General features: G+C 44.4%; 1 protein-coding gene across 1 annotated transcript; it reads left to right on the top strand.

The window, feature by feature from the left end:
* Positions 1–258: 258 nt before the first annotated feature.
* On the top strand, positions 259–25,173 carry SLC2A4RG (SLC2A4 regulator). Its single transcript, XM_083146687.1, has 9 exons — positions 259–503; positions 6,308–6,492; positions 6,938–7,011; positions 16,363–16,565; positions 16,740–16,840; positions 16,940–17,192; positions 19,550–19,633; positions 20,046–20,128; positions 20,566–25,173. Exons 1-9 carry the CDS (start codon positions 366–368, stop codon positions 20,675–20,677), a joined length of 1,233 nt encoding a protein of 410 aa, XP_083002813.1. The 5' UTR covers positions 259–365; the 3' UTR covers positions 20,678–25,173.
* Positions 25,174–25,391: the final 218 nt, after the last annotated feature.

A 25,391-nucleotide genomic window follows, 5' to 3' on the forward strand; every position in this document is an offset into this window, starting at 1 on the left:
CCGTTAGGCGGCAGCTCAACGCCACACACAATTGTACCATACAGCGCAGAGCCAGAGACATGACAGGGCCACGCCCCCTCGCTGTCAGGAAAGAGTTAAGGAGTCTCCAGGGCCCGGCACGCCCCCTTCCACGGCACATGACGCAGCCTATGAACAACAACAAGCCACAGCCAATGGGGGCCAAGAGCCTGGCCACGTGCCAGAGAGCAGGGAGGGGGCGGGACCTTGTTGATGTCTGGCAGCAACCAATAGGAGGCGGAGGGGGGCGTGTTTTGTGTGAAAAGGGCTGTGTGGGCGGGGCCCCGGTGCGCGCTCTCCGTTGGTCGGTTCTCTTCTCCGCTCTCTCCCACCCTCTGTACGGGAAGATGGCGGCAGTCAGCACCGGAACCCGTGACAGAACGGTCGGCAACACCGGGATTCCACTCCGCCTCCATCGCCCAACAAACCCCGTCGCCCGGATACAGGAACCGCCGATCAGCTTGGAGGCCATGAAGAGGGCTGAGGTATTGGGGGAGGGGCGGCACACACCCCCTCATAGTGTCACCCGCAGCACACACACCTGTGCTAACACCCGGCACTCCGCCCACTCTATTGACTCCGGGCAATGCGCGCTCCCCTCACCACTATTCACGGTACATCGCTCGCTCTCGTCTCTCCCGGCGTTACACCCCGCCAGTGCCACGCCCCTCCCGGGGACTCCGGCGCTGCTTTAGTCTACCCGTAATTCTCGATACTAGTCGTCGTCCCCTCTCTGATTAACACCCGACGCCGCTTGCGCCCTTTGCTAGTGACACCGCCATCCAAGTAACACCCGGCACTTACTCCCCCAGTGAAAGCGAGTATTATCCCCGGGTACCGCCAACTCCGGGCACTACATGCTGTGTGCCCAACAGGCAGTATATCCTCCATCTAGCGCTGCTGCATGCCACCTCCTGGAGACACCTGGCACTACGCTGCCCGGCAGCCAGTGTGCAGGGCTCTGAACCCCCTTCCCTGCTGCCAGGTAGATAGAGTCAGTGTTAAGGTGCATACACACTGAACGATGTTGGAAATGTTCCAACATCGTTACCGATGGTATCAAATTGTTTCAACATCGTTACCGATGGTATCAAATTGTTCATCGTGCGTACACACAAAATGATTTGAAACCCTTCAGAGAGGATTTGTCTATGATGTACTTGCATGCATGAAAGATCATAGACCAATCTTAACGATCGGCGGGTACGTGCATCATGAAAAATACACCGGACGATCTGAACGTTTGGTGGTTCTGATCAATTGGGAATGCCCACTATTGCTTTAAATCTTTCCGTATGTACGCACCTTAGACCAGCCACTTCCCCCTTGCATTGTTGCCCTCTCTCGCTGCTTTTGTGGGAGGCATCCTCTCCCTCTGGGAATGGAAATGTGGCTGATTTCTGTGATCTCATATCCAAGCAGCACCCATTTCCAGCTGGGTACACACCGATGCCGGCCTAATATGTTGTTTGCTAACGACATATTGACTACATCGCTTGGTGTGTATGCATAATTTCTGCTAGCCCTCCTTGCTGCACATCAAACCTACCAATACCACTAGTTATTTTTTGGGCTATAGTGCAGGGTGTATTGCGACCCAAATGACAAACAATATGTTGGACTGATTTGACCACCCCTTGATGCCATTCCCTAGAGTGGAGTGGCATGAAGGTTGTTGTTTTGTGTACAAGGGAAATAATAAAGAGCTAGCAACCAAATAATGTGGTCTATCTTTAAGCCATTAGCAAGATTGCAGCATGTGTACACTCCCTCTTGCTTGTTCTGAGCTCAAGAAAAATAATCAGAAAATTTGGAACAATTAGCGGTCATTCTAGCGTGTACCTAGCTTAACACTGATGTTAAGCTCAAACAGCTGCAGTGCTCAGTCCAAATACAATATAATAGTACCAATTCTGTATGTGCGAAGTTCCCACATGGAATATATGCACATCGTTTATGTCAGGGGTAGCCCACTCCAGTCCTCGGGAGATACCAAGAGTTCACATTTTCCAGACAACCTAGCTGCTGCAAAGGTGCACTCATTACTCACTGACACCACTAAAGGTGCCCACACACAGTCTGTTTATCGGATCCGTTTTGTAATTAAATAGCACACATCGCATCACATGCCTTGCGTTGTGCATGCGATGCGATCAAAAGCATGTACAAAAAGTATGTGCATCACATACTTTTTGTACTGTACGATGAGATGCCGCAGGAGCACGCATCTCAAAGTACAAAACGGACCCGCCGCATTGGACCGTGTATGGGCACCTTAATAATCATAATACTCCTCCAATGCGTCTCACACCTTGTAAAAGGATTTGAACCGTATCAGGTTCTCAACAGCCTCTTGTATGCACAGAGATAGGGAAAAGCAGTGAATACCACATCCATTGCTCCAAGCTGGTCTACCCTTCTGTTCTTATAGCTACAATGTGAGTGGCCCTATAGTTAATGTGTAATAATACCCCACTGACTCACTATGGAGATGTTTGTAGAAAACCCCACACCATGATACATTTCATGATACATTTTTTTCATGGTACAGACGGGTGCGGAATGGTCTCCCGATAGGGATTCAGACATTTATTTAGTTTATTTTATAGCGCACACATATTTTGCAGAGCTTTACAGAGAATATTTGAACATTCACATCAGTCCCTGCCCCAGTGGAGCTTACAATCTATATTCCCTACCACATGTACACGCTCACACAGACATTCTAGGGTTAATTTTGTTGAATGCCAATTAGCCTACCAGTATATTTTTGGAATGTGGGAGGAAAGTGGAGTACCCGGAGTAAACCCACGCAAGTATGGGGATAATATACAAACTCCGCACAATTAGAGCCATGGTGGGAATTGAACCCATGACCTCAGTGTTGTGAGGCAGTAAAGCTAAGGCCAGTTTCACACACTCCGGCTCCTGCCGGACGGTGAAATCCCGCACGGCCAGGAAGCCGTGCCGCACTCAGTAGTTGTGAATGGACACTATTGTGTCCATTCACATGGGACAGCCACGGCCCTGCCGCACGGTTGCAGCCGGATCCCGCCACTGGAAGGGACGGATGCCGGGCTGTGGCCATCCCCTCCATGATAAACTACCTCGTGTGGCACGGCTTCCTGGCCGTGCGGGATTTCACCGTCCGGCAGGAGCCGGCGTGTGTGAAACCGGCCTAACCATTACACCATCCGTACAGACATCGGAATCCCTACTGTTAAAACCCAGAGAGTTGGGATGCAGACTGACGGGCTATTCTCCCTCGTGGGGGTCCACAAACCTCATAGATAATAGAGGGAGAATAGGTGGTGCATGGAGCCTGCAAGGGGCTTTGTTGCGCTCGCCCCGCTGTCTGGATTCTGGCAGTCAGGATTCTGCTGTCGGATTAATGATTGTTGGTGCGCTATACCCCACCTGGTACAGACAGCACATAAAATTGCTATTACACCACCACATGGTTCGTTATATACCTGCAATGGTGACCGCAAGAACTCCCTAACACCATGAGGGTTGGTGAAACACCCAGTATTGAAGCGCTGCCAATACTGTTTACTGCACACCCCTCTACGTTCGATTGAGGTGGCTATATCCCCACCCATAGTCTCACCCAATACTACCTCCTTTATCACTGTGGTCATGCACCACCTTTACAGGATCACCAAGCATGGGTCAACCAAAAAGATAACTTCCACAAAGTATGCAATACACATACTGTTACTCCCTTTTGTTGCACCACTGTTGTCACATTACTCCATTGTCACAGCTTTCTTGCAATTTTGGGTGAGTACCTGTTATGCAGTTCCTCCTCCCAGACAGATGAAGGATGAAGTACAGTCCCCAGGCGAAGCCTGGCCCTGTGGGTGGGGGTACATGGCCAACAATCAAATAACAAAATTCTGAAGCATGTCTTTTCCTCCACACTTCCAATTATTAGGCTGGGTGTGGTATATTTTGTCCACATTCATAATATCAACATTGACCATGTTGACATTGACGAAACGTCAACAAAACATTTCTCATGGTCTAGTGACCTGGTGTGGCGCCTCTATTGTGTCTTCCCGGTCCAATGGTGACCTAAGGATGCATTCCGGCAGTATGTATTGGCTGTATGTATTACATACTTCCCCTGGTACCTAACCAACTCTTCCTGCAGCCTAACATTCAAAGAATCCTGATCTAATCCTAGGGGGGAATTCAAATGTTGGGCGCCTATCCTGGCACCAGTACAATGTTCATTTTGATGGGCGCGCACACATCTTTTCAGCTGGCAACGCCCGTGGGTAGCAAGCTAAGTGACGAGAAAAGTCAGTTTGTGTGCTATTCTCTTCACGCCCATTTGTTTACGCAATTTGCACGCCTAAACCCAACCTTAATAGGCATCAAATGCGTAATAAATTTAATTATTTGAATATCGCCCCGTGATCTCCCTTCACTTTAGATGGGAGATGAGGCGCGCTAAAACATTTGAATTCCCACCTAAGAATGCTAACATTCTGCTGTCTATGCAGGTGACGTTTCACTTGCCAACATTCTGCACATGCCGATGTTTACGGTTGACATTTCAATAGTGTCAATTTAACTGTCAACATTATGAATTTCAACATTATACATTTTGGCCTTTTAACCACATCCCATAAACCTAACCTGAGCAAATTGGCTTAAAAAACGAAGTACCGGGACTCGCCAACATTGTTGTACCCATCTATTTCTTGAAAATTTGCTTGGCTTGTGATGCTGAACTTGTGGCACGCAGATAAAAAATGTTGCTTATCCCTCTGTAGAGTATATGAAAGAAGGGTGCAATATGTGATCTCACCTATCCTTTAACTAGTCCTGTTAATCCTTACCCTGCTGTATCAATGTTAGGTTAGTACCCTTAGTACCCTTAGTGAATACCCTCTTCATGGGTATGTGGTCATTAAGTCGACTGTCCAACGGTCGATCACTATTGGTCGACAGGCAGAAGGTGAAAAGGTTGACATGAGTTTTTCCACCCCTTTACCACCCCAGTGGGCATAGAGGGAGAATATAATAGTGTGCTGAGCGCAGCAAGGTGAGCGGAGATAATACACTATTGTGGTGTCCATCTCGACCTATGTCGACATTGATACAAAAAAAAACATTATAAACATATGTTGACCTTTTTCCATGTTGACATTTTGTTTTTGTTGACCTAATGCATGTTTTTGTCAACCTTCTTTTTCATGTGCTGACCTGCCTGCCAACCAATAATGGTCGACTTAATAATTGTCAACCTAGACACTGTCGACTAAACGATCCACACCACTCCTAAAGTATGTCTGATCTGTACTGTACCACTACCAAATGTATTAGTATTTATACCATGTTTTACTAACGCATCAGTCTAGACAAGGGACATTTAAGCTTCATTATGCATCTAGCTTTTTCCCTCTACACAAACACAAAGTTGACATGGAGAAGGCCGACAATTGTATTGGGCACACTATTATAATCTGACTCTATGTCCACATGGATAGTGAAGTAAGAACAAGTCACTATTTAAAAAAAATAAAATAATGAAAACTCATGTCAATCCTCTTCCTGTGTCGCCCAATAGTGGTCAACCTTTTGACTGTTGACACATGGATCTGTCATCTACATTCCCTACCACATAAACACAACCTCTTTGTATTTAGGAGGCAAGTAGAGCATCAGGGTAAAACCCACACACATCATGTGAGAACATACAAATGTTAAATATGTAGGTTGGCATAAAACCCATGACCATACCTCCCAACTTCTGTACCATAGGAAGCAGGACCCTTGCGACGCAAAGGGGTGCATGGCCTATGCAAATAAGGGGTGTATCATATGCAAATTATGCTGCAGGGCCACACCCCCTTTTCACCCTCTGAATCGCTGAATAGATGCTGCCGGTCCCGGGCGGGACGCGAGACCATCCCAAAAACCCGGGACGGTCCCGCGAAAAATAGGACTGTTGGAAGGTATGCCCATGACCCCAACTGTGAGACAGCAGTACTAACCACTGTGTAGCCATGTCTATTATTTTTAATGTTTGTATCCCAACCTTTCTTTCAATTTGTGTCCTTAAGACCAAACTTTATTAATATTCCAACTGTCCCAATTCTAGCAGTGTAGTACCATTTTGCGCTCCACAGTGTGTGTCTGTGAGTGTGGAAGATGACAAAACGAGGGTGTGGCTCACGATAACGGCATTTCTAGAGAGGCCACGCCTCTAACATGTGATTCACAGCATATATTGCATCTACAGTAGACATTATTATGAGCCTTTCTATCTGTGCAGGTACCTGCATTCTACAGTGACACAAGAACATTGATTCAACTTGGCAAAAAGCTGGAGCCACAGTCCGGGCAATGCCAGGACAGTCTATATGGATTACTGCAGTCTCCAAAAGCAGCACCACAGCAGGCCCTTGCTGTCCGAAACTTTACCCAGCCAGTGCTGTCCACTGCTGTTCCTAAACACAGGTCTATTGAATGTTTTAAACTAGTAATTTCCAAACCAGTGTACCGTCAATATCTGTTTTAAAGTGAAGATGTTTTCTCCACATATATTTTTCTTTCTTCAAATGTCAGTACACCTGTTGAAAATATACTGCTTTTATATTTGGGTCTCCCCAGAGCGTACAGCGACAAGGTTTCTCTTCTGCCATCTGCTGGCTAAAAGCATCACTGCAGCAGCTTTGCAAGCCAAATTTGTACAACTGTGGCCAAACATATAATAGGAAATGATCCTGGCATCATGAGCAGACCTGTAAATAAGATTTGGTTGTTAAAGGCATAACTCCGCCATTCCCTGATTTAATTATTGTGTAGGAATAAGAGGACTCTTACGTTGGTATTTACTTTTGTAAATGAGTGTTTGGGAGCGTGATGTCTTTTCTTAGCTAACACGTATTTGTCCTCTCTCCAGGCTCGATGAAGCGATAGCTGCAGCAGCTCTCACTAGTTTGTCCTCTGGTCCCTTGGTGCTTGGTGCCGGAACAGGTATGTGTGCTGAGATACGACCTGTCAAGCATTACATACAATACGTTCTAGGAAGTTAATGAATCCTGATGGGAAAGAAAAAAATGTTCAAGTTTTTAGGAGGGTGCGAACAAAAATAAGCATCATATGCTGCTTGCGGGTTGGTCATCGGTCTAATTGATAGATCTGTTCACTAGTCAGGAGAAGAGACTTTGTGACCAAACCTATGGCTAGATTAATCTGTCCCAAGCTTGGTTTTTAGAATATAGATAGCCTGACTAGAACAACGGTTAGTTGTTAACACCCATGGTTGCTCAACAAGCATGGAATATAAGTTTACCATGGATACGGTAGACATGACAGTAATGTCTTGTGTTTGAAAAACGAGCCAAGAGATAAGTGAGGGGGAAAACGTCCATGGAACTGAAAGGATGTTTACCAGTAGAGCTCAGACAGGAGCAGTACAGGAAAAGTTTGTGGTTGTTATGGGAGGCCATCATGTTTATACCTGGGCAATTACCGCAAAAAAACCTTGGGGTGGAGAGGCCATTCTCACATGGGAACATACAAGTGGCTGAGAAAATCTGCTTTCCAGTTCTGAGCTCCCAAAATGTAAACTATGGAAAGAGCGAGAAGATAACTTTCTGTCCACTTAGAAATTTGACAGACTTCTTTTCATGGCACCTAGATGCTTCCCTGATGGCTCATTTAATAGACAGTGGTTGCATTGTCTGATTGGACCTTTATGACCCTGTCCTGATGTAAAGGGTTTGCCTGACCAAGAACCTCGTAAACTTCCCACGATGTTGATCGGTAGGAGGTATTCCCCAGGTGTTCAACGACCCTGGATAGTGTGGCAGGAGGACACTGCACCCCAACCTCTTTTATGGGGTGTACATTCGCTTCGATTTTGATAGGTTTTTGATTCGATTTTGTTTCTGGAAGTGAAATCGAATCGAAATTAAACGGTTTTAAGGTGCTTTTGATACGCAATTGATGCCAATGCACGCTCCCGTTGTGTCTGTATCGAATAGAAAAATAGACTGTGCAGGCAAGACTATATCATATACAATCTAGTAAATCAAATGTGTACACTGTGAAATTGAATCGAATGCAAAAGTACAGATCTAATGCCAAATCTAATGGAAAATTGAATCTAAAGCAAATCGAATCATGTGCACACACCTTTAGGGCTATTTCACACACTCTGGTTTTAACCGGAAGGCAAAAACTGACAGTTGACTGACAGTTGTTCCTTTCACATGCACCGGCCCTGTGAGCCGGTGCAGTGGGAATTACAGTGACGTCAGGTTGGGGCGCGCATTCCAAAGAACTGGTGTGTGTGTGTGTGTGTGTCAAAGGCCCCCATCTCCCTCTGCACACACTGACCTTTTAGGACGGGAGCTATCCTTTCCAGTGGTTAGATCCGGCTGCAATCCGGCCATGAGTGGCCTGTGTTAAACGACACATTAGCTTTCCATTGTAACTTATGTGTTCAGCACAGCTTTTGGCCGCACAGAGTTTTGCCGCTTGGCGTCAGCTGGATCATGTGAAATAGCCCTTAGGCTTGCATCTGTTGTGAATACTGAATTAAAAAGGGGTGACCCCTGTCCAGATAGGGAGACTAGAGCTACCATAATAGGGAGTGATGAACCTCTTGGGACAAGACCAAGATCTGAAACAGACAATGTAGGGGCCATCAGTTCCACCTGGAGGGGTCTGGTGTGAAATTGTCCGTAAAAAGAGATTGGGTAGAGTCCTTTGGCAAGGTCAGTTGGAAGCCTATTGTCAAAAAACTGGTTTGAATGTTCTTTGAGGTCCAGAGCATAACCAAACATTACAATCGTTTTCACGAGAAGTTCTACTCTGCAAGACCCTGGAGAAAAGTAGAACCTGGCCTCTCATTCTGGGGACACCGAGGTGTGAGTCTGCACCATCATGCCGCAGCCTTATCAGTGGGCTTTGCCAACTGATGACATCCTGACCAAGCTTGTTTTGTCTTGGATGTATTTTAGCTCTACGAGGGACATTGAGATCTGTGTAATTGTTCACCTTCCTGTATACTCGAGGGCAAAACTAGCAAAATTTAGAAGACTTTGGTTTCGGGGGAGCTAAGGAGAAAAAAAGCTGTCTCACACCACCATAGTTGCAATATTTTTATCTAATTCAGGACTGAACAGAATATTCCCATTCTGCCAGGCAGTCACAGTTGAAGCTGAGATCTTGGAAGAGAGGATGCTAAAGTCAGTCACCATCTCTGCATGATAAGAGGCTTCTTACATGTTGTCAACTATGGATAATAAATCAGAGTGAGGCGTTCCCGACCTTAGGATTTCCTCTAGAAAACCCACTCACTGCTCTAAAGCTTTAAACACCCAGGCCATAGCGAGAGCTGGACACAAGGCCGCACCACCATTGGAAGAAAACTTCGTATTTTTTTAAGGGAGGCCACATTAGGGATGGGGTGAGGAGTAGTTTGTACTAGTTTTAAAATAGGTGCATCTACAGGAGTATCCCACTTGGCTCTTTCAGCTGAAAAGTGAGTCCAAGTTTCAGCCAGAAGATCTTGCAAAGAAATAAAGAAAATACTTCATGCACTTGCAGAAAGATAACTCTGGATGTGTGGCAGCATCTAAGGTGGATTCGACCTCCAAATTGACAGTGCTAGATTGATCGTCACCCTAAACAGGGTACTCAGTAGGTGGAGAACCGCTAAAACGAGCAAGGTTGGGTGAGGAGCTAACCACATGAAAGCTCCACCTACCTGGCTGACCCTCAGGGACTTGCTCTTATTATATCAGTGCACCACTTACAGTAAATGTTCCCAATGGGGCTTTCAGGGAAGTAGTGAAGATATAACACTAGCTTAACAGCTTCCAAACCCAATATTGTTATCAAACAATACAATTTCTCCATATTAATTTGCTAGGTTCTGTCCCTGAGCAGATCCTTGTGGTCAATAGACAGAAAAAGACAAAAGGCAAGATAATAGAATGACGAAGCTGCAGTTAAACACAAAGCAATATTCTACCCCAAAGCCCTTGAGTTGTTGACGGTTTAACACGGATTTTCCACTTGAAAATAATAATATGGCCAAATCTTTCCCATCCCTATGCTAAGACTTCAGGGGCCCACACAGTTATTATTTAGCAGACTCCAAAACCCAGACACTCACATCTGGCTGGGACTTACGCCAATCACCTTAGGTGTTCAGCTGCTCAGGTGCTTCCAGAGTAGTAAAGATTGCAGCGCCTCTGAATGAAAGCCAACTGCTGATTGGAGGAGCAGTCATTAAAATGTAACACTTTTTTCCCCTTTGGGATGCTGTAACTTGTAGCAGCCTGTAAACAAAAAGCCTTCTCATAGAACACTATTTATTCCAACACAAAATTACTTGGATACATAATAGAATAAGTGATTGCAACTAGACACAACTTCCAGCATGATAAATCATTTCAGAATTCTATACGTTAATTATATAAAATGCCTTCTAGTTTGTGCTGTGACACCGCAGTGCAGTTCATAGTTACATAATGCTAGCTGTATTTACTACTTAGGTAGTGCATTTACAAATTCTCAACTGTAATAATGTAATGAATGAAGGGTACTTATGTAGTATCTGGGCGCCCGATTTTAAAATCGGGTCGGAAAAATCGCATCGAATCGCATGCGATCCGATGCGATTTTCCATAGGATTCAATGTTAACATAGTCCTGTTCATTTCCCCACTATCCAAGTGGGCATAGAGTTGATTTTATAAAGTGTGGCGAGCGCAGCGAGCCACCGAGCCCGAAGCGTGGCGAGCGGCCGCGGATTACTTAAAATGTTTTCCGCGTCCCCTCGCCACGCTATATAAAATCAACTCTATGCCCACTTGGATAGTGGAGAAATGAAATGGACCTTGTTAACATCGGATGCGATTTTGCCGAAAATCGCATCTGATTGTATGCCTTAAGGTAATGCATACAATCATAAAATCGGGCGCTCAAATATTACATAAGTACCGAATGTAGAACTGAATTTATTAGAGATTTTGGAGTTTTTGCCTGCATTTTTTAGTTACCTTTACATTTGTGACAGTATTGAGGCATAAAGTCACTCAGAATTATCACTGGTCCATGGTGTAGGGATAGGCTTCCCTCTCTGTAGTGTCACTGACTACTAGTGTAGGGACAGGCTGCCCTCTCAGTGATATCACTGACTCGTAGTGTAGGAATAGGCTGTCCTCTCAGTTGTGTCACTGGCTCCTAGTGTAGGGATAGGCTGCCCTCTTGTAGTGTCACTGGCTCCTAGTGTAGGGATAGGCTGCCCTCTCTGTAGTGTCACTGGTTCCTAGTGTTGGGATAGGCTGCCTTCTCAGTAGTGTCACTGGCCCCTAGTGTAGGGATAGGCTGCCCTCTGTAGTGTCACTGGTTCCTAGTGTAGGGATAGGCTGCCCTCTTATTTGTGTCACTGGCCCTTCGTGTAGGGATAGGCTGCCCCCTCAGTAAAATCACTGGTTCCTAGTTTAGGGATAGGCTACCCCCTCAGTAGTGTTACCGGCCCCTAGTGTAGGGATAGGCTTCCCTCTCAGTTGTGTCAACGGCCCCTAGTGTAGGGATAGGCTTCCCTCAGTTGTGTCACCGGCCCCTAGTGTAGGGATAGGCTGCCCTCTCAGTATTATGCAAATTGTAGTGCTGTTTACAGAGCCAGCTGTCAGCGCCAGTGTTCTCCGGTGAAAGAAAACTGTTGGTGACTAGATTTATGGTCCCTGCATTCTTATTCTACCGGCGATAGCGATGTGTGGTGACACGCATTGCTATCGCATGGCCCCTACATATACACAGCAATATAGGGTCATTTCCTAAGTGATCTAGTCAGATCGCTTACAAAATGGCTAAAAATCACTATGCGTTAGGGATAAATGTATCAAGCTCTAAAAAGTGATAAAATTAAGAGGGATAAACAACCAGCCAATCAGCTCCTACCTGCCATGTCACAGGCTGGGTTTGAAAAGTGACAGGTAGGAGCTGATTGGCTGGTTGTTTATCACTCTCTGCTTTATCACTTTGTGAAGTTTGAAACATCTGGCCCTAATGTAGGGTACACACCAGGACGACCCGCTCACGGTGACGCGGGGGGGGGGGGGGCACGACCCGCTCACGATGTGCACCGTGAGCGGGTCCGATCCGATGGCGACCCGCACCTGGCTGTATGGTCGTCATTCAGATCCTACCTGCAGCAGGTAGGATCTCAATAACGACCGACCCGCGGGACCGCGCATCGGATCGGTATCGGTCCACACCAGGACAGAAAAGGGCCCAATCACCACACAATCCACATCCAATTGGTCGGAATTGGATCTAGATTGAGGGGATCGGGCCCTAGTCGTCCTGGTGTGTACCCAGCATTAGTCTCTTAGAGATGTATAATGCAATACGAATGGTGTAATGGTTAGCATTACTGCCTGAGGTCATGGGTTCGATTCCCACCATAGTCTCATCTGTGCAGAGTTTGAAAATTCTCCCCGTGCTTGCGTGGGTTTCCTCCGGGTAATCGGTTTCCTCCCACAATCCAAAAATCCAAAAATATACTGGTAGGCTATTTGGCTCCCAACATATTAACCCTAGAATGTCTGTGTGCGTGTACATGTGGTAGGAAATATAGATTTTAAGCTCCACTGGGGGCAGGGACTGAAGTGAGTGTTCAAATATTCTCTGTAAAGCGCTGCGGAATATGTGTGCGCTATATAAATAAATAACTGTAACTTCCATGATTCATTTTTATATTTATTACATTCTGTGCTCTGTATTCGATGCAAACTTCCAGGTACCTGGATGTCTGATGGTATTCCAAGGTACTTCATTTCCTTATGAACATTAGGGACTACCGGAAACTGTTGATTTAAATTTGCTCCTTAATGTAACTTTGATTGCTTCAATAAAAATAAATGACAAAATAAACTGTCAGCTACGAAAACAGAATAGTTTGCTGCTGCAGCAGCGTAGTGAAGTAATAAACAATAAAAAGCACAAATATCGATCTATACTGCTCTTATTACAGTGCGGCACACACTGGGGCCCTACCCCCCATCCCTACCCTCCCCCTCCCTTCCTCTTCCTTCTTCTTCATCTTCATCTTCTTCTCATCCCTTCATCAATAAATATTAGTCTTGCTTACTTAAATTGAGACTTAACCAATTTTCTCATAGAATACACTCTGTTATTGAAAATTGTCCCTTGCCAGGACTACTGGTACATGTACAGTTAGTTACTTTGCAAAAAATGTTCTTCTTTATTTTGTATTTGTGCAAGACTTAATAAAAATTTATTATAAAAAAAAAAAAGCACAAATATCTAATTTGGAGGCCACTGGCTTAAACACCACAGGGAAATGATCATAGCAGTTCTGGCTTTGTGGCTCTCCTCGTAGTATAGGTGGAGGAATTATTGGGTTTGATGGGCTAATTAACTTTATTCAACCTTTGATCACACAATCTGTGATTCTCTGAAGTGCAGAATATTCCCAGCTGGTAAGGGGTTGTCTCTCACACTTACATAATCAAAGAATTATTAAGTTCTATTAGGAACGGCAAAGTGTACACTGTGATTTCCACATGTAGATCTACACCAAATAGAAAGTGGAAGTACAAGATAGTACGTCTAGTTTATACACAGCGCTCACCTTAAGTGTACAGATGTATGCTGTTAATTGTGTTGATAAATTTGCTAGTTTGTTTTTGTTAGGATAGTGTGTGATGAGTGGATTGAAATGGCCAATTAACAAGAAAATGTGGTAGTAATCAATTTATTTGTTCCTAACTAAATTACACCTGGAAAAATTCACAGGAAGACCTGCGAGGTGGCCTCAGCGGCCTGCAGGGGGCATATGAGTTTGAAAAAAACTCAGGAGCCTGAGGTGTGCTCCCTACCACCAGTGCTGTGCCTAAACACGTGCAAAGGGGGCCGTGCGATCGAAGTGGGTCCATCTCCCGAAGGAGATAGGGCCCCGTTTTTTCCCCTAACCCCTCTCAACCATAAGGCCGAAGAGGGGAAAATAGGGAACGGTGGGTCCTCCTCGCCGAAGCTTAGAGAGACCCTCATTCCTCAACCCCCGGAAGGGTTAGGACGGTGGGTCCTCCGCACCCGAAGGTTTGGAGAGACCCTCAGTAGACTTCCCTCCGCCTTGCGGCTCGGGGTCGTCCTCAGGGGGCACGAAGCTCTCCCCAAAAGGCGAGAGCTTCGGCACATTGGGGAAATGGAAGGCCCGAAAGGGTCGACCACACTACCCAAAAAAACGTGACAAAACTACAAAAAACAAGGAACGTGAAAAGTGACGAACGTGAGAGGGGAAGAGAAATAAATAATAAAGGACCCTAGCCAGAAGGCCAGGGTGGGGGTGTGAAAAATTGTCCTACCCCATCCAAAAGGACGAGGTAAGGACGTGAAGCGCATACCTAGAGGGGAAGTGCGCATGGTGATTTTGGAATCACCCGTGCATGTTCGGCACCCCCGAGTTTCCCCGGGGGCACAGTGCAGCCTCGGATTCCAAGCAGCCAGCCAGTCAGCGTCCGACCAAGTGTTTCTCCGTCTCAACAGCAGGCACTTTCCAGCCCCTGGCATGGGAATGGGGGCATATGTCCCAGGTGAGGGTCCTGTGCACGACAGAGGTCCCTAAAACAAACTAGCACATTTATCAACACAATTAACAGCATACAGCTGTACACTTAAGGTGAGCGCTGTGTATAAACTACATATTTCTGTTCATCACTGGGGATTGGACCACCCTCTATGCAGCAGCCCCAATTTACACTTTACCAAACACTGCTTACAACTAACTTGAGCGCATCTGTTGATCTTTTATCTAACAAATATTACATCTAACGATCACAGAAATACAAACCACAAATACAAGGCATTACCGTAAAACAAATAATAGTGAGGGCAAGGGAAGGGCAACTTACCACAACTTGTAGGAGCAGGCAGTGGTGAGTTGCAGGGGAAGACGCAACAGCTCTCAGTGATCTTGTGCCCAATGTATGGACAGAGTCCGAGTCAGTGAAGGGGACAAGGAGATAGGATGAGGGGCACTGGTGCCATATATAGTGCAATGGAGCTTACTCATATTGTAAAAGCTAGGGAGGATAATATATTTAAATGCAGTTTTCTTTTAAAGTGGACCCATAACTTACATACAGTGGAGGCCGCCGTGTCATGGGATAAAGAAGTAGAGTAACAAAGGGCCTAATTCAGCACGGATCGCTAAGTTGAGAAAACTGAAATGCTGCGATCAATATGTCACCGCCCATAAGAAAGGAATATCTCCTTTTGCAGAAATTGCAAATGCAGTGCAAAATACTATGCATATGCTAAACCGGAACATTGGAGAGTACTTTCCATCTGCTAAAGCATCAGGCTACAAGGGGTCATGGCTGACCTCAGGGACCCACCTGAAAATTGGCCTGGCATGCCTGCGTTTTGACAAATACTACCACAAAAAAAAACATGTTTCCTCTCCTTAAATGCTGTCCAATCAAAATGCAATTCCATTGAAGCAGGATTACAATTATTCACAATTTATGTGTGCGCAATGTGAACGCTGTATCATTCCATACTTGCGTTTTCTCAACTTGGCATCCATGCTGAATTGGCCCATAGTAAAGTATGGGTGGGTGGGTGGGCGCTCACCTGCAGTGAATTCTGTTGGGTTTAAGCTGCTGGTCTCCAGGAATGAGGGTCACCCTCCCAAATTTTATTTTGGAATAACAAGGTATGGGGACCTGCACAAAGGGAATATAGGGTGTAGTGGGTGACAGGCACCATATGGAGTATATCAAGTAATATAATACAGTATAGAGAGAGACAATGTATAGTGCACATAAAGCACTTATTATGCAAATTTGTATGGGTCACAATGCCGTATCAGATGCATTATTAAGCACGATATGTTGGTGAAATATGGGGGTTTAGGGTGGGGGTGTCGGGCCACAATAGGGTGCCCGCAAGTATGGGGGTGGAAATAATAGTCACAGTGAATAAACAGGCAGAGTCAAAGATTGGGCAGGGGACACAGGTTGGTGGTGTGGGGGGCTGGCATCCCATCCCCTCCGCAGTATACCTCTAACCTGTGTTGATGGTAAGGTCCTCCTTAGGCCCGTAGTTACTATTATAGGCATAATGTTATAGTGTATTTAATATAGCTACTTCCTAGTGAATTCATCAGCTCAATATTTTTAAGCTTATAAAATAGATGTCTCCAATGTCTCCATTGCTGATAAAAGATGTCGCTACTTAAGGACTCATTGTGCATGAGTGAGTGACAAAAGATGTGTCTGTATATATAATTAAACTTTGGGTGGCCTGTCCTATCTATTCTTCCTCTGTGTATTTGCAGGAAGTAACGGTGAGGCATGTCCTGAGAGTGTCATTTCATCAAGCTCAAGCAGTTGTAACAGCTGTGACCTATATAATTCTATCCCCTCCACACCGTCTCCTCCACTTCAGGCTGCAACCTCATCAGCCCATAATGATGCCGGCCTTGAGGATTCTGACACAACCCACTTCCTGTTTGGAGAACCTGTACCACGAAAAAGGAAGGTGAGGATTTTTTCTTCCGCCACTTAATTTTTTTTTTTTTTTTTGTTCTGAAGTTGGCTCCACCTTTAACTCCAAACTAGAAAAGACACAATTTGCTTCTCAGGTGCTTGTTGACTTTTAATATTTTTTATCAAACTTATATTCCACCTTGAACTCCACCTTGTCTTTGAACAGAACTCTGGCAGATTAATGTTCCGCTGCCTGTGGAAGAATTGTGGGAAAGTTCTCAGCACAGCCGCTGCCATTCAGAAGCATATCCGGACATCCCATTTAGGGCAAGTATGACCGTCTGATTATTGCTGTCCCAAGTGGGCTGCATTTTGCTTTTTATTGTAGGGCAGGTTTATATCTATATGTTTTTTTGCTGTGTGCAGACCCAGTATGGGACAGGAGTACAACGATGGAGAAGAAGACTTCTACTACACAGAAATGGATGTGAATGTGGACACACTGACGGACGGACTATCTAGTCTGACACCCACCTCACCAACTACCACTGGTCCCCCAGCCTTTATCTGTGCAGGGTCCTTGGGAGCAGCCAATAACACAGAACTGCCTCTTGTATCGCCCCTCAGTCTATCCGCTCCTAGCACACTGTGTCATGTGCATACTGACCACGCCTACCAAGTGAGTTCATATTTGTGTCTGTGACTTATTGACCTTTTACAAGGGAGAATCTTGCCCCAAATGTTACTGTTGGGGTAAACCGCCAGATTGATGAGACAAAGCATACCCACATTTTCATATACAGGTTGAGTGTCCGTTATCCAGATATCCGAAAACCAAAATATTCTGAATATTTTGCTTTGCTTATGGCCCTTATTCAGATCTGATCGCAGTACAAATGTGTTCTCAAAATGGGCAAAACCATGTGCACTGCAGGTGGGGTAGATGTAACATGCATAGAGAGAGTTAGATTTGGGTGAGTTATTTTGTTTCTGTGTAGGGTAAATACTGGCTGACATTATTTTTACACTGCAAAATTAGATTTCAGTTTCAACACACCCCACCCAAATATAACTCTCTCTGCACATGTTACATCTGCCCCACCTGCAGTGCACATGGTTTTGCCCATTTTGAGAATAAATTTGTACTGCAATCAGATTTGAATAAGGGCCAATGTTTGTTTGTGTCCTCCCACCACCACCACCACTACTGTTTTTTCTACTCACCTAGTCCCACGGCGGCCAACGAGTTCTACTTCCGAGGCATCCTGATCCCAAGGATACATTGCGTGGTTGCGCCGGTAATGTCATGATATCATCTGCACATTGCATCCTTGGGACCGGGGATGCCTTTGAAGACAAACCTGGTGAAAGTCAGGGGACCAGGTGAGTATGTAAAAAAAAATTCAAAAATCCGTAATATTCCCTTATCCGAAATGCTCGTGGTCCCGAGCATTTCGTATAAGGGATACTCAACCTGTATACTAGCAGATGCTCAATTAGTTAAATTATATCACACGGGTGCTTGCAAGGGAGGGGTAATCTTGGGTAAAGAAAAGCACCGTTGGTTCCCCTAGCAACACTGTGTGATATCAGTAACCAGATTCAAATCTACATGATCATATAATTCAGAGATCTTGGTTACATATATTTACACAAGGCCTTGACAATTGGCTTGAGAGTTTCCCATATTTTGCAAATATATGTAAAGATCCTGAATCATATTAACCTGCCAAATTATAAATCTCGCTACATATATCACAGTGTTTCTGGACGATCCAAATGTACTTTTCCATACCCAAATATTGTCTGCTCTGTCTTTTCTATAAAGAGTCATACGTATCTTACCAAAATGCTAATGCCAGCTACAAATGGGCCAGAGCACTGAAACAGGATCAGTACCTTTATTGGTGACGCAGGTAGATTCAGCTCTTGGTCTAAAGTTGGGTAGACTCCTCAGTGATGTGGTAACCCAGAAGCAATGGAATGGAATGGTATAACCCATTGCTGTAAACACAACAGAATCCGCAATACAGTGGCACAGGCTACTTTAATTCCCGCCTAAAACTACTTCTCTGGTCTGACTCTAACCCACACCGCATACTTACCGATTGGATTTGATCCTGAACCTTTAGTAGTTCTGGCACCAGTGTTATGACAGAAGTTGGCATGCCAGCATCTGTATACTGAACGTCGGCATCTTAACTGCCAGGATGCTGACTGCATTCCCGCTTAATGTAAAAACACTGCATTGACCATGGCATGATCCCGTCTGATCTGCAGCACATCGGTTGGGATAATACAACCATCCAATTTATCAGTTGATCGGCCAATATATTTTGTATAATGTGTATCCACCTTAAGTGGCTGGATCAGTAATGGGATGCATCAACAAGAGGTGCAATCGGCACTGGTTATGCAAAGGAGAAGATCTGGTACAGCATTGGGAATGGCTTCTGTTTGCAGATGGTTCCAGGTTGATAGATCTACAGTGTCTAGATAGACAGTCAATAGGTCTACCCCAAAAGGTCGACATACAAAAGGTCGACATGAAAAAGGTAGACACATGACAAGGTCAACATGAGTTTCTCAGCTTTTCTTTTTTACATCATGTCTAACTTTTCTTATGTCTACCTTTTTCATGTTGACATTTTCACCCTGGCGACTTATTGCATGTCAACCTTTTGACCCTGTCGACCTAGTGCATGTCAACCTTTTTGTGGCAGACCTATTGCCAGTCTATCTAATATTCCACACTACATGTTGTTCCTGGCTGTTTAATGAATATGATTTATTGTAAAACAATTAGAAGATTTAGCAGCAAGACACCAATGTTTCTGAAGATAAGTAAACAAAGGGAAATAATGTCACTATATATTATGTGAGGAAGAAGCTCTTCTTTATATTCCTTTCTCCTTGGATAACACTGCTACAGCACACAGGTCGGTAGTACTAAGTCACTTAGATAATGAATCATAAAATAAACAAAATAATTGGTCACATGTTCTAAGTTATGTCCTCCTGCCATTGTGCCCACAGGCTCCCTCTCCCATCAGTGTGTCCGCCACCTCTAAGGTCAGCTTTTCCTGGCAGTGCCCACCACTGCTCATCAAGGCACCTCCGGTAAGCACCATTTGTACCAGGATTGCGAGCAGGGCCCTCCTACCTCCATGTCTGTTTGTATCTACCCAGTTTGTTTAATCACTGTTGTTTCCAATTGTAAAGCGCAACGGAATATGCTGAGCTATATAAGAAACTGTAAATAAATAAACATGTCTAGTTGCCTAGGGTTACAGCACTGCATATGGTAGAGAGAGAGGTGGGAGAGAATGCAGTGCACACATTACATAGAACACCTGTATTCATTTAGAGCTTTTCTGCAATAAGACTCAAAGTGCTTTACGGTTAATGTGATGACCATGGCAAGTAAAAGTTTAGTGACAGGTTTTTTGTATTATTTTAAAATCCTTATTTACAATGTTCTATAATCTTAACACTATACTTCTGTATCTTCAATGCCTCTCTCTCTCTCTAGGTCCGTCCGACATTGGAGATCAATGAGAAAAGGCCGCAGATCTTGACCGCTACTCCAAGTACAAAGCAAGTGCCTGGGACCCGGTGAGCATCACACCTCTCCGTCTGTCTCTGTAATGTGTGTCACAGTGTGGATGGGCCTCATTTATTAGTGGTGTGATGTGACCTGTCATATGGTTGATGGTGCTGCCGGCTATCTGTTACATGTCCACCAAGTGTATTAAAGGGATCCTGATGGTCAGAGTCCTGCTGGTAAGTACAGGTTAGGGCTAGGCACTAGGGGAGGTTAGGGTCAGGCTGCAGGGGGGGGGGGGGGCGGTTAGAATTAGGCTGAGGGAGGGGACAGATCGGGGTAGAGTTTTTATATATATATATATATATATATATATATACTGGTATCTATCAGTATGCTGCTGTCGGGGCATACTGGTTGTCAGAATTTTCTTCATACCCAACATATCTTAAAGGCTGGGTAAAAATATATCTGCCACTGATCTAGGCCATTCCTTCTTCCTCCTCAGGAAGCCTCGTGGGGAAGCCAAGAAATGCCGCAAGGTGTATGGCATGGAACGGAAAGATATGTGGTGCACTGCCTGCCGCTGGAAGAAGGCTTGTCAGAGATTCATAGACTGACTTACTCAGTCGCTAAACCTCAACGGCCCCTAAGGGGCGCAACTGAGTCTCCTCTATAAACTCAAGCCTTTTTTTTTGTGGAATTTATGACAGTTGTTATACACCTGATATTTTTATAAATGGATTGTATTTTTTTTTTCTTCCTACGGTCTGGAGCTGCCCTTTTTGGGCTGGACCCTGGATGACCATGAGAGGTTTGTTCTCAGGTAGCGCTCCACCAGTTCCTGAGACTTATTGTGGACTGTTTAAGGGAGAGAAGACAAATTTATTTTTTTATCGAGTCGGTGGAGATGGAAGGTGCAGGGTTTTATGGGGCGGGGCGGGAGGGAGATGATGTGTGTTTTTACATTTTATCTTTCCATTTTGTAGGTTGGTTTTGCTGCACTTTGCTTTGCACTTTGCGGAGGCTCTCTGGACATGGGGATATTCAAGAGCAGCAAGCATATATTGGCAAAAAGGGGGTTTTCGTGCCCCAAAACTGGACTTCAGAGGTAGGGGAGAAGACGGAACTATGTATTATGCGTGGGCTGTCCAGCACCTCTTAGTATGGCAGATATTTTCATTAAATGGGAATAATATATTTATATTTTTAACATGTAAGCCGTGGGGTATCTATAGTGGTATCTTCAAGTAGCACCCAGTAGGTGAAATTAATACAGCACCTACAGTCTGTGTGATTTATACTTATCCTTTAGTGTTCACCTGTCACTTTCCAATGGCGGAGACAGCCAATATATCCCCTTGACCAGTGTATTCAGAGGGCAGCCTCGGATTGGCTTAGGAACTGGAGATGTTACAGCCTATCAGGCATTGTTGAGAGTACTGTTCCAGCCCATAAATGTCTGTAGGCAAAGACTTCAATTAAATCACCCAATAATTGTTAATTTTAATAGTTCGTTCCACAAATCCTTTTGTATAGTTTAGTTGTACAATATTTTAAATGGGGGACATAATCCGCAATAAGTCTATCTCCTTCGGTAAATTCATTTTAGTAATTACATGTCCTCTTAAACTTTGCTAATTATAAATGCCAAATATCATTTCTCCGCTCAACCCAAAAAAATACAAAAAAAAAATTAGACTCTAACACTAAAGTATTTTATTATGAGGTTTAATCCCTTATCACCAATTTTCTATATCACCTTATTTTTCAGCCTGTAGCAGGCAAGCTTGCACGTCGGCACCTTCCCACACAATGAAATGTCACTATATTATCCACTTCTTAACCAAGATTAGCTTTTAAACGGTAGTTTATATCCTTTTTATTTAAAAACAAAAAGTGTACTCCCATCATTTCCGTTAGCAAAGCGCGGCGGTAATCTAGGCTGAGACCCAACATTTCCACCTCTCCCCACTGCACACATTCCCCGGTCTCAGTGCTCTGATTATAAGGTGTGGGAGGTGGGTTGTTCACAACACTATAGAGTTTTAATGTCTCCCTTGGAATAGTGCATGTTTTCTAGCCAGATGTGTCATGTCTCCTCTACCTTTGCCGGTAAAAGTTAATGTATTGTATAACAAGCAACCACTTCCACAATCAATTGAAATGCACCAGAGCATCCTTCCCCATATACCACCTAATGCAATATAATAATGTCGTACATTTCACTGCCCCCTGCTGTACCATCTAGGGGAGGGTAAGGGACAAAAGTATTGTGCCATGGCAAAAAAAACGGCAGGTGCCCATTAGGACTAGCAGCATTTGTACATGTTTGTACCTCTATGGCTAGAGTGTTTAAGGAAGACTATTTGAACATTGCACATTTATGGGCAGAGCGAGGGCAAGACTGCTCAGGGCACAGACGATTTGATATATGCAGATCATGTCCTGGAAAGACTTGGGCGAAGTGTAGGTTGATGCATTAACCTAGTCTCCACCCTGCAATGAGGGTCAGTATTATGCCATTATTTATTAGCAGGAGGGCTGGAAAGCTCAGCTGTCCAATACTTTCATTTATTTGAACAGGATCATGTGATCTGCTCCTGGAGTGGCAGAGCAGTTGGGGGGGGGGGGGGGGGGAGAGAGAGGGGGTTAGTAGTGTTTTGCTAACTTTGCACAATCTGGGAGACTTTAATATTTTGGTCATCGTTTTTATTACTTTTTTTTAAGACTCTTGTCTTATAGGTCAGATACTCAATGGTTAAAGTGCACTGGGTGTTTTGGTTGGGATGAAATGTGTAAAGGCGAGGAAATAATGCAGAGAATCAGGGTGGCAGGGATGTGGGACATTAGATAAAGGGGAGCAGAGCAATGATGATGGTGAAGAATGAATGCTGGGGACAGAGGAGCTTGGATGCAGGGAATGGGAGAGTGAGGATGCGTCTCCTGGCCACTTGTGGTTTGTAAATTATTTTTCATTGGACGCTCTTTGACTGAAGTGAGTTTTAGTTCAGCATCTGGCTACAAAGTTTTGTTTTTCCATAGTGCTCATATATTAGGACACTCATGTTGCTTTGAGAAATCGATTATTTACAGAAAACAAACAAAAACAAAATGTTAGTAGCAGTACCCAGGAGCAGCCTGTAGATGGTGCTGTATACAAATTACATTCATTGATCACCTGATTATTTGTTATGGGAGAAATGGCAACAATACTGAATTTTATCAACAATGATAAGTCACTAGGGGATTATTTTTTTTTTTTATTAAAACATTTGTATTTTTTGAAGGGTTCTGTATGTATAATGAGCAGCTGACATACTCTATCAGTTCCTGAATTAGTTCAGAGTTTTGTGAGTAAGCTCTGGTCCTGTGTACACTTCACTCCTGCCTTGCAGTTTTTAACCTATAGAGAGCATTCCAAAGTTAGCATTGGGGTTCTCCAGCAGAGCCAGGAACAGAGGGGTGGATACGAGGTTTAGCACCTTTTATGATATAAATATTTTTGACGTTCTTTATAGTCCACAACCCAATTTGCCCCTTTGTTTGACAACAGCATTAGCAGGGTTGTGCTTTCTGATGCATGGCTACTCCTGTTGTGTAAATAATGAGCTTTGTGTTATTGTGAGCCTTACCATCCAATCACAGCACTTTATAACACAGGGTAAAATCAGCACATTTTCCTTACTTTGAATAGAATTATGCAACTTTCACCAACAGCTATCCTGTCCCTGTTACTTTTATATAAAAAAAATAACCCTGGCATGTTTATTTGACCCTTTGGTCCTGATGTTGTATTTTGTGGTTTTATGGGAAGATGCATTTTTTTATTTTTTATTTTTATAGACTCCTCCAAATCAGTTCATAAAAAATGAGGCACGAGGTCTATAGGTCTCATATCAACATAACTGAGATGCTGAAAGTTTATACTATAAGGCTACGTGATACTACCTTTTTTGTGGGTGTGTTCACCGGATAACCAGGAATATTAGGCGATTGTAGAGTTTCTGGAAACTTTTTCATAGATTTAGGGAGCTTTCTGGTGGGCTTGTTGATTTGTGGTTACAACCAGTTTCTTGTTTTACATTCCCAACCGGGGCATATCGTGTCAACCTTTATGTTATGATGCCAAAATGAGTGGGCGTAGATGTAAGAATGGTGCACAGGAACATTATTGTGCCAGGAGTGCGAGAAAGCAATATAGATTAGGAAGACAGAAATGTTTTGTGCCAGAAAACATCTTTAGCGTCAGAAAATTGTGTGTATTGTATGGAAAGTTCAGAAAAGACAATGGACCTTATTCTGGTTGACTCGCAAGGCTGCATAATCATCCGTTCACAGCCCGGTAGAAATTATTCGATGAATGATTTCTCCTGCGCTCGCAGATCAGAGTCACCTTCTATGATGTCTCTGATCTGCAGGTGCCCTGTGTGAGGAAAGGGCGGGGAGCTGACATCAGCCCCCCCCCCTCTCCTCTCACTAGGCAATAACCATGAAACACTGGGCATTCCCATAGGCCAATTCCCCGGCCCACCGCACCACGCCCACACTGTTGTGTGTGAGCACCCGGCAAATCTATTCGCCGTAGCCGCTGCACATGCACATAAATACCTATGCGCAGTCGCAAAAACTCAGACCCCCTGTGTGAACGTGCAGGGGTCCAATTTAAACCAGAATAAGGTCCAATATCTGAGGCACATTATTGCAAAGTGACATACAGAAAGATGAGATGATGATGATATAAGCTTTATTGTTTGTATTTTAAAAATTATAATTGTTAAACAATTCTTGCACTAATTTTGGCCTGGAAAAAACATGCCATAGACTTTCGAGGGGCTTGGGTGGGAGCCAGAGTCTCTCATGCACTAGGTGTGAGGTAGCAAGGATGGAGACTGCAGGAAGGGCGCTTGGGTCTGTGCCTACATGACACGTACACATCCTGTGGGTCTCTAGATTTGAAATGTAGTGGAAGGCTGAGGGCTGCTCAACCTCTTCTTCCATTTGCTTCGCTGTGACAGTATGCACACAGCACCACCTCATGGAGTCTAATGAGCCAAGCACACGACTAAACCTTTTGTCAATTATCCTGGTATAATTAAAGAATTTTCTTTTTGTATTTCATGCTCCACGGTCTTTATTTTGTCTACATATTGGATGAGTGAGCTATATGCGTTATGCACGATGTGACTATAGGTAATAAATCTCAGTCCTATTTCAAATGTAATGATTGAGATACAAAATGTGAATTAGGGGTGACCTTAGTCATCACAAACACCACAGACTGGGACCCCTACTCCTTTTGTCCCCAGTATTTTGGGGACCAGGCCAAGAGCC

The sequence above is a fragment of the Crinia signifera genome, chromosome 6, assembly GCF_055691185.1.
Source record: "Crinia signifera chromosome 6, ASM5569118v1, whole genome shotgun sequence".
NCBI classification, from domain to species: domain Eukaryota; kingdom Metazoa; phylum Chordata; class Amphibia; order Anura; family Myobatrachidae; genus Crinia; species Crinia signifera.

Coding starts and splice junctions, on each gene's coding strand:
- SLC2A4RG (XM_083146687.1), top strand. CDS start 366: ATGGCGGCAGTCAGCACCGGAACCCGTGACAGAACGGTCGGCAACACC. Junction 17,193..19,549: donor ATACTGACCACGCCTACCAA/GTGAGTTCATAT, acceptor TTGTGCCCACAG/GCTCCCTCTCCCATCAGTGT. Junction 20,129..20,565: donor AAGCAAGTGCCTGGGACCCG/GTGAGCATCACA, acceptor CTTCCTCCTCAG/GAAGCCTCGTGGGGAAGCCA.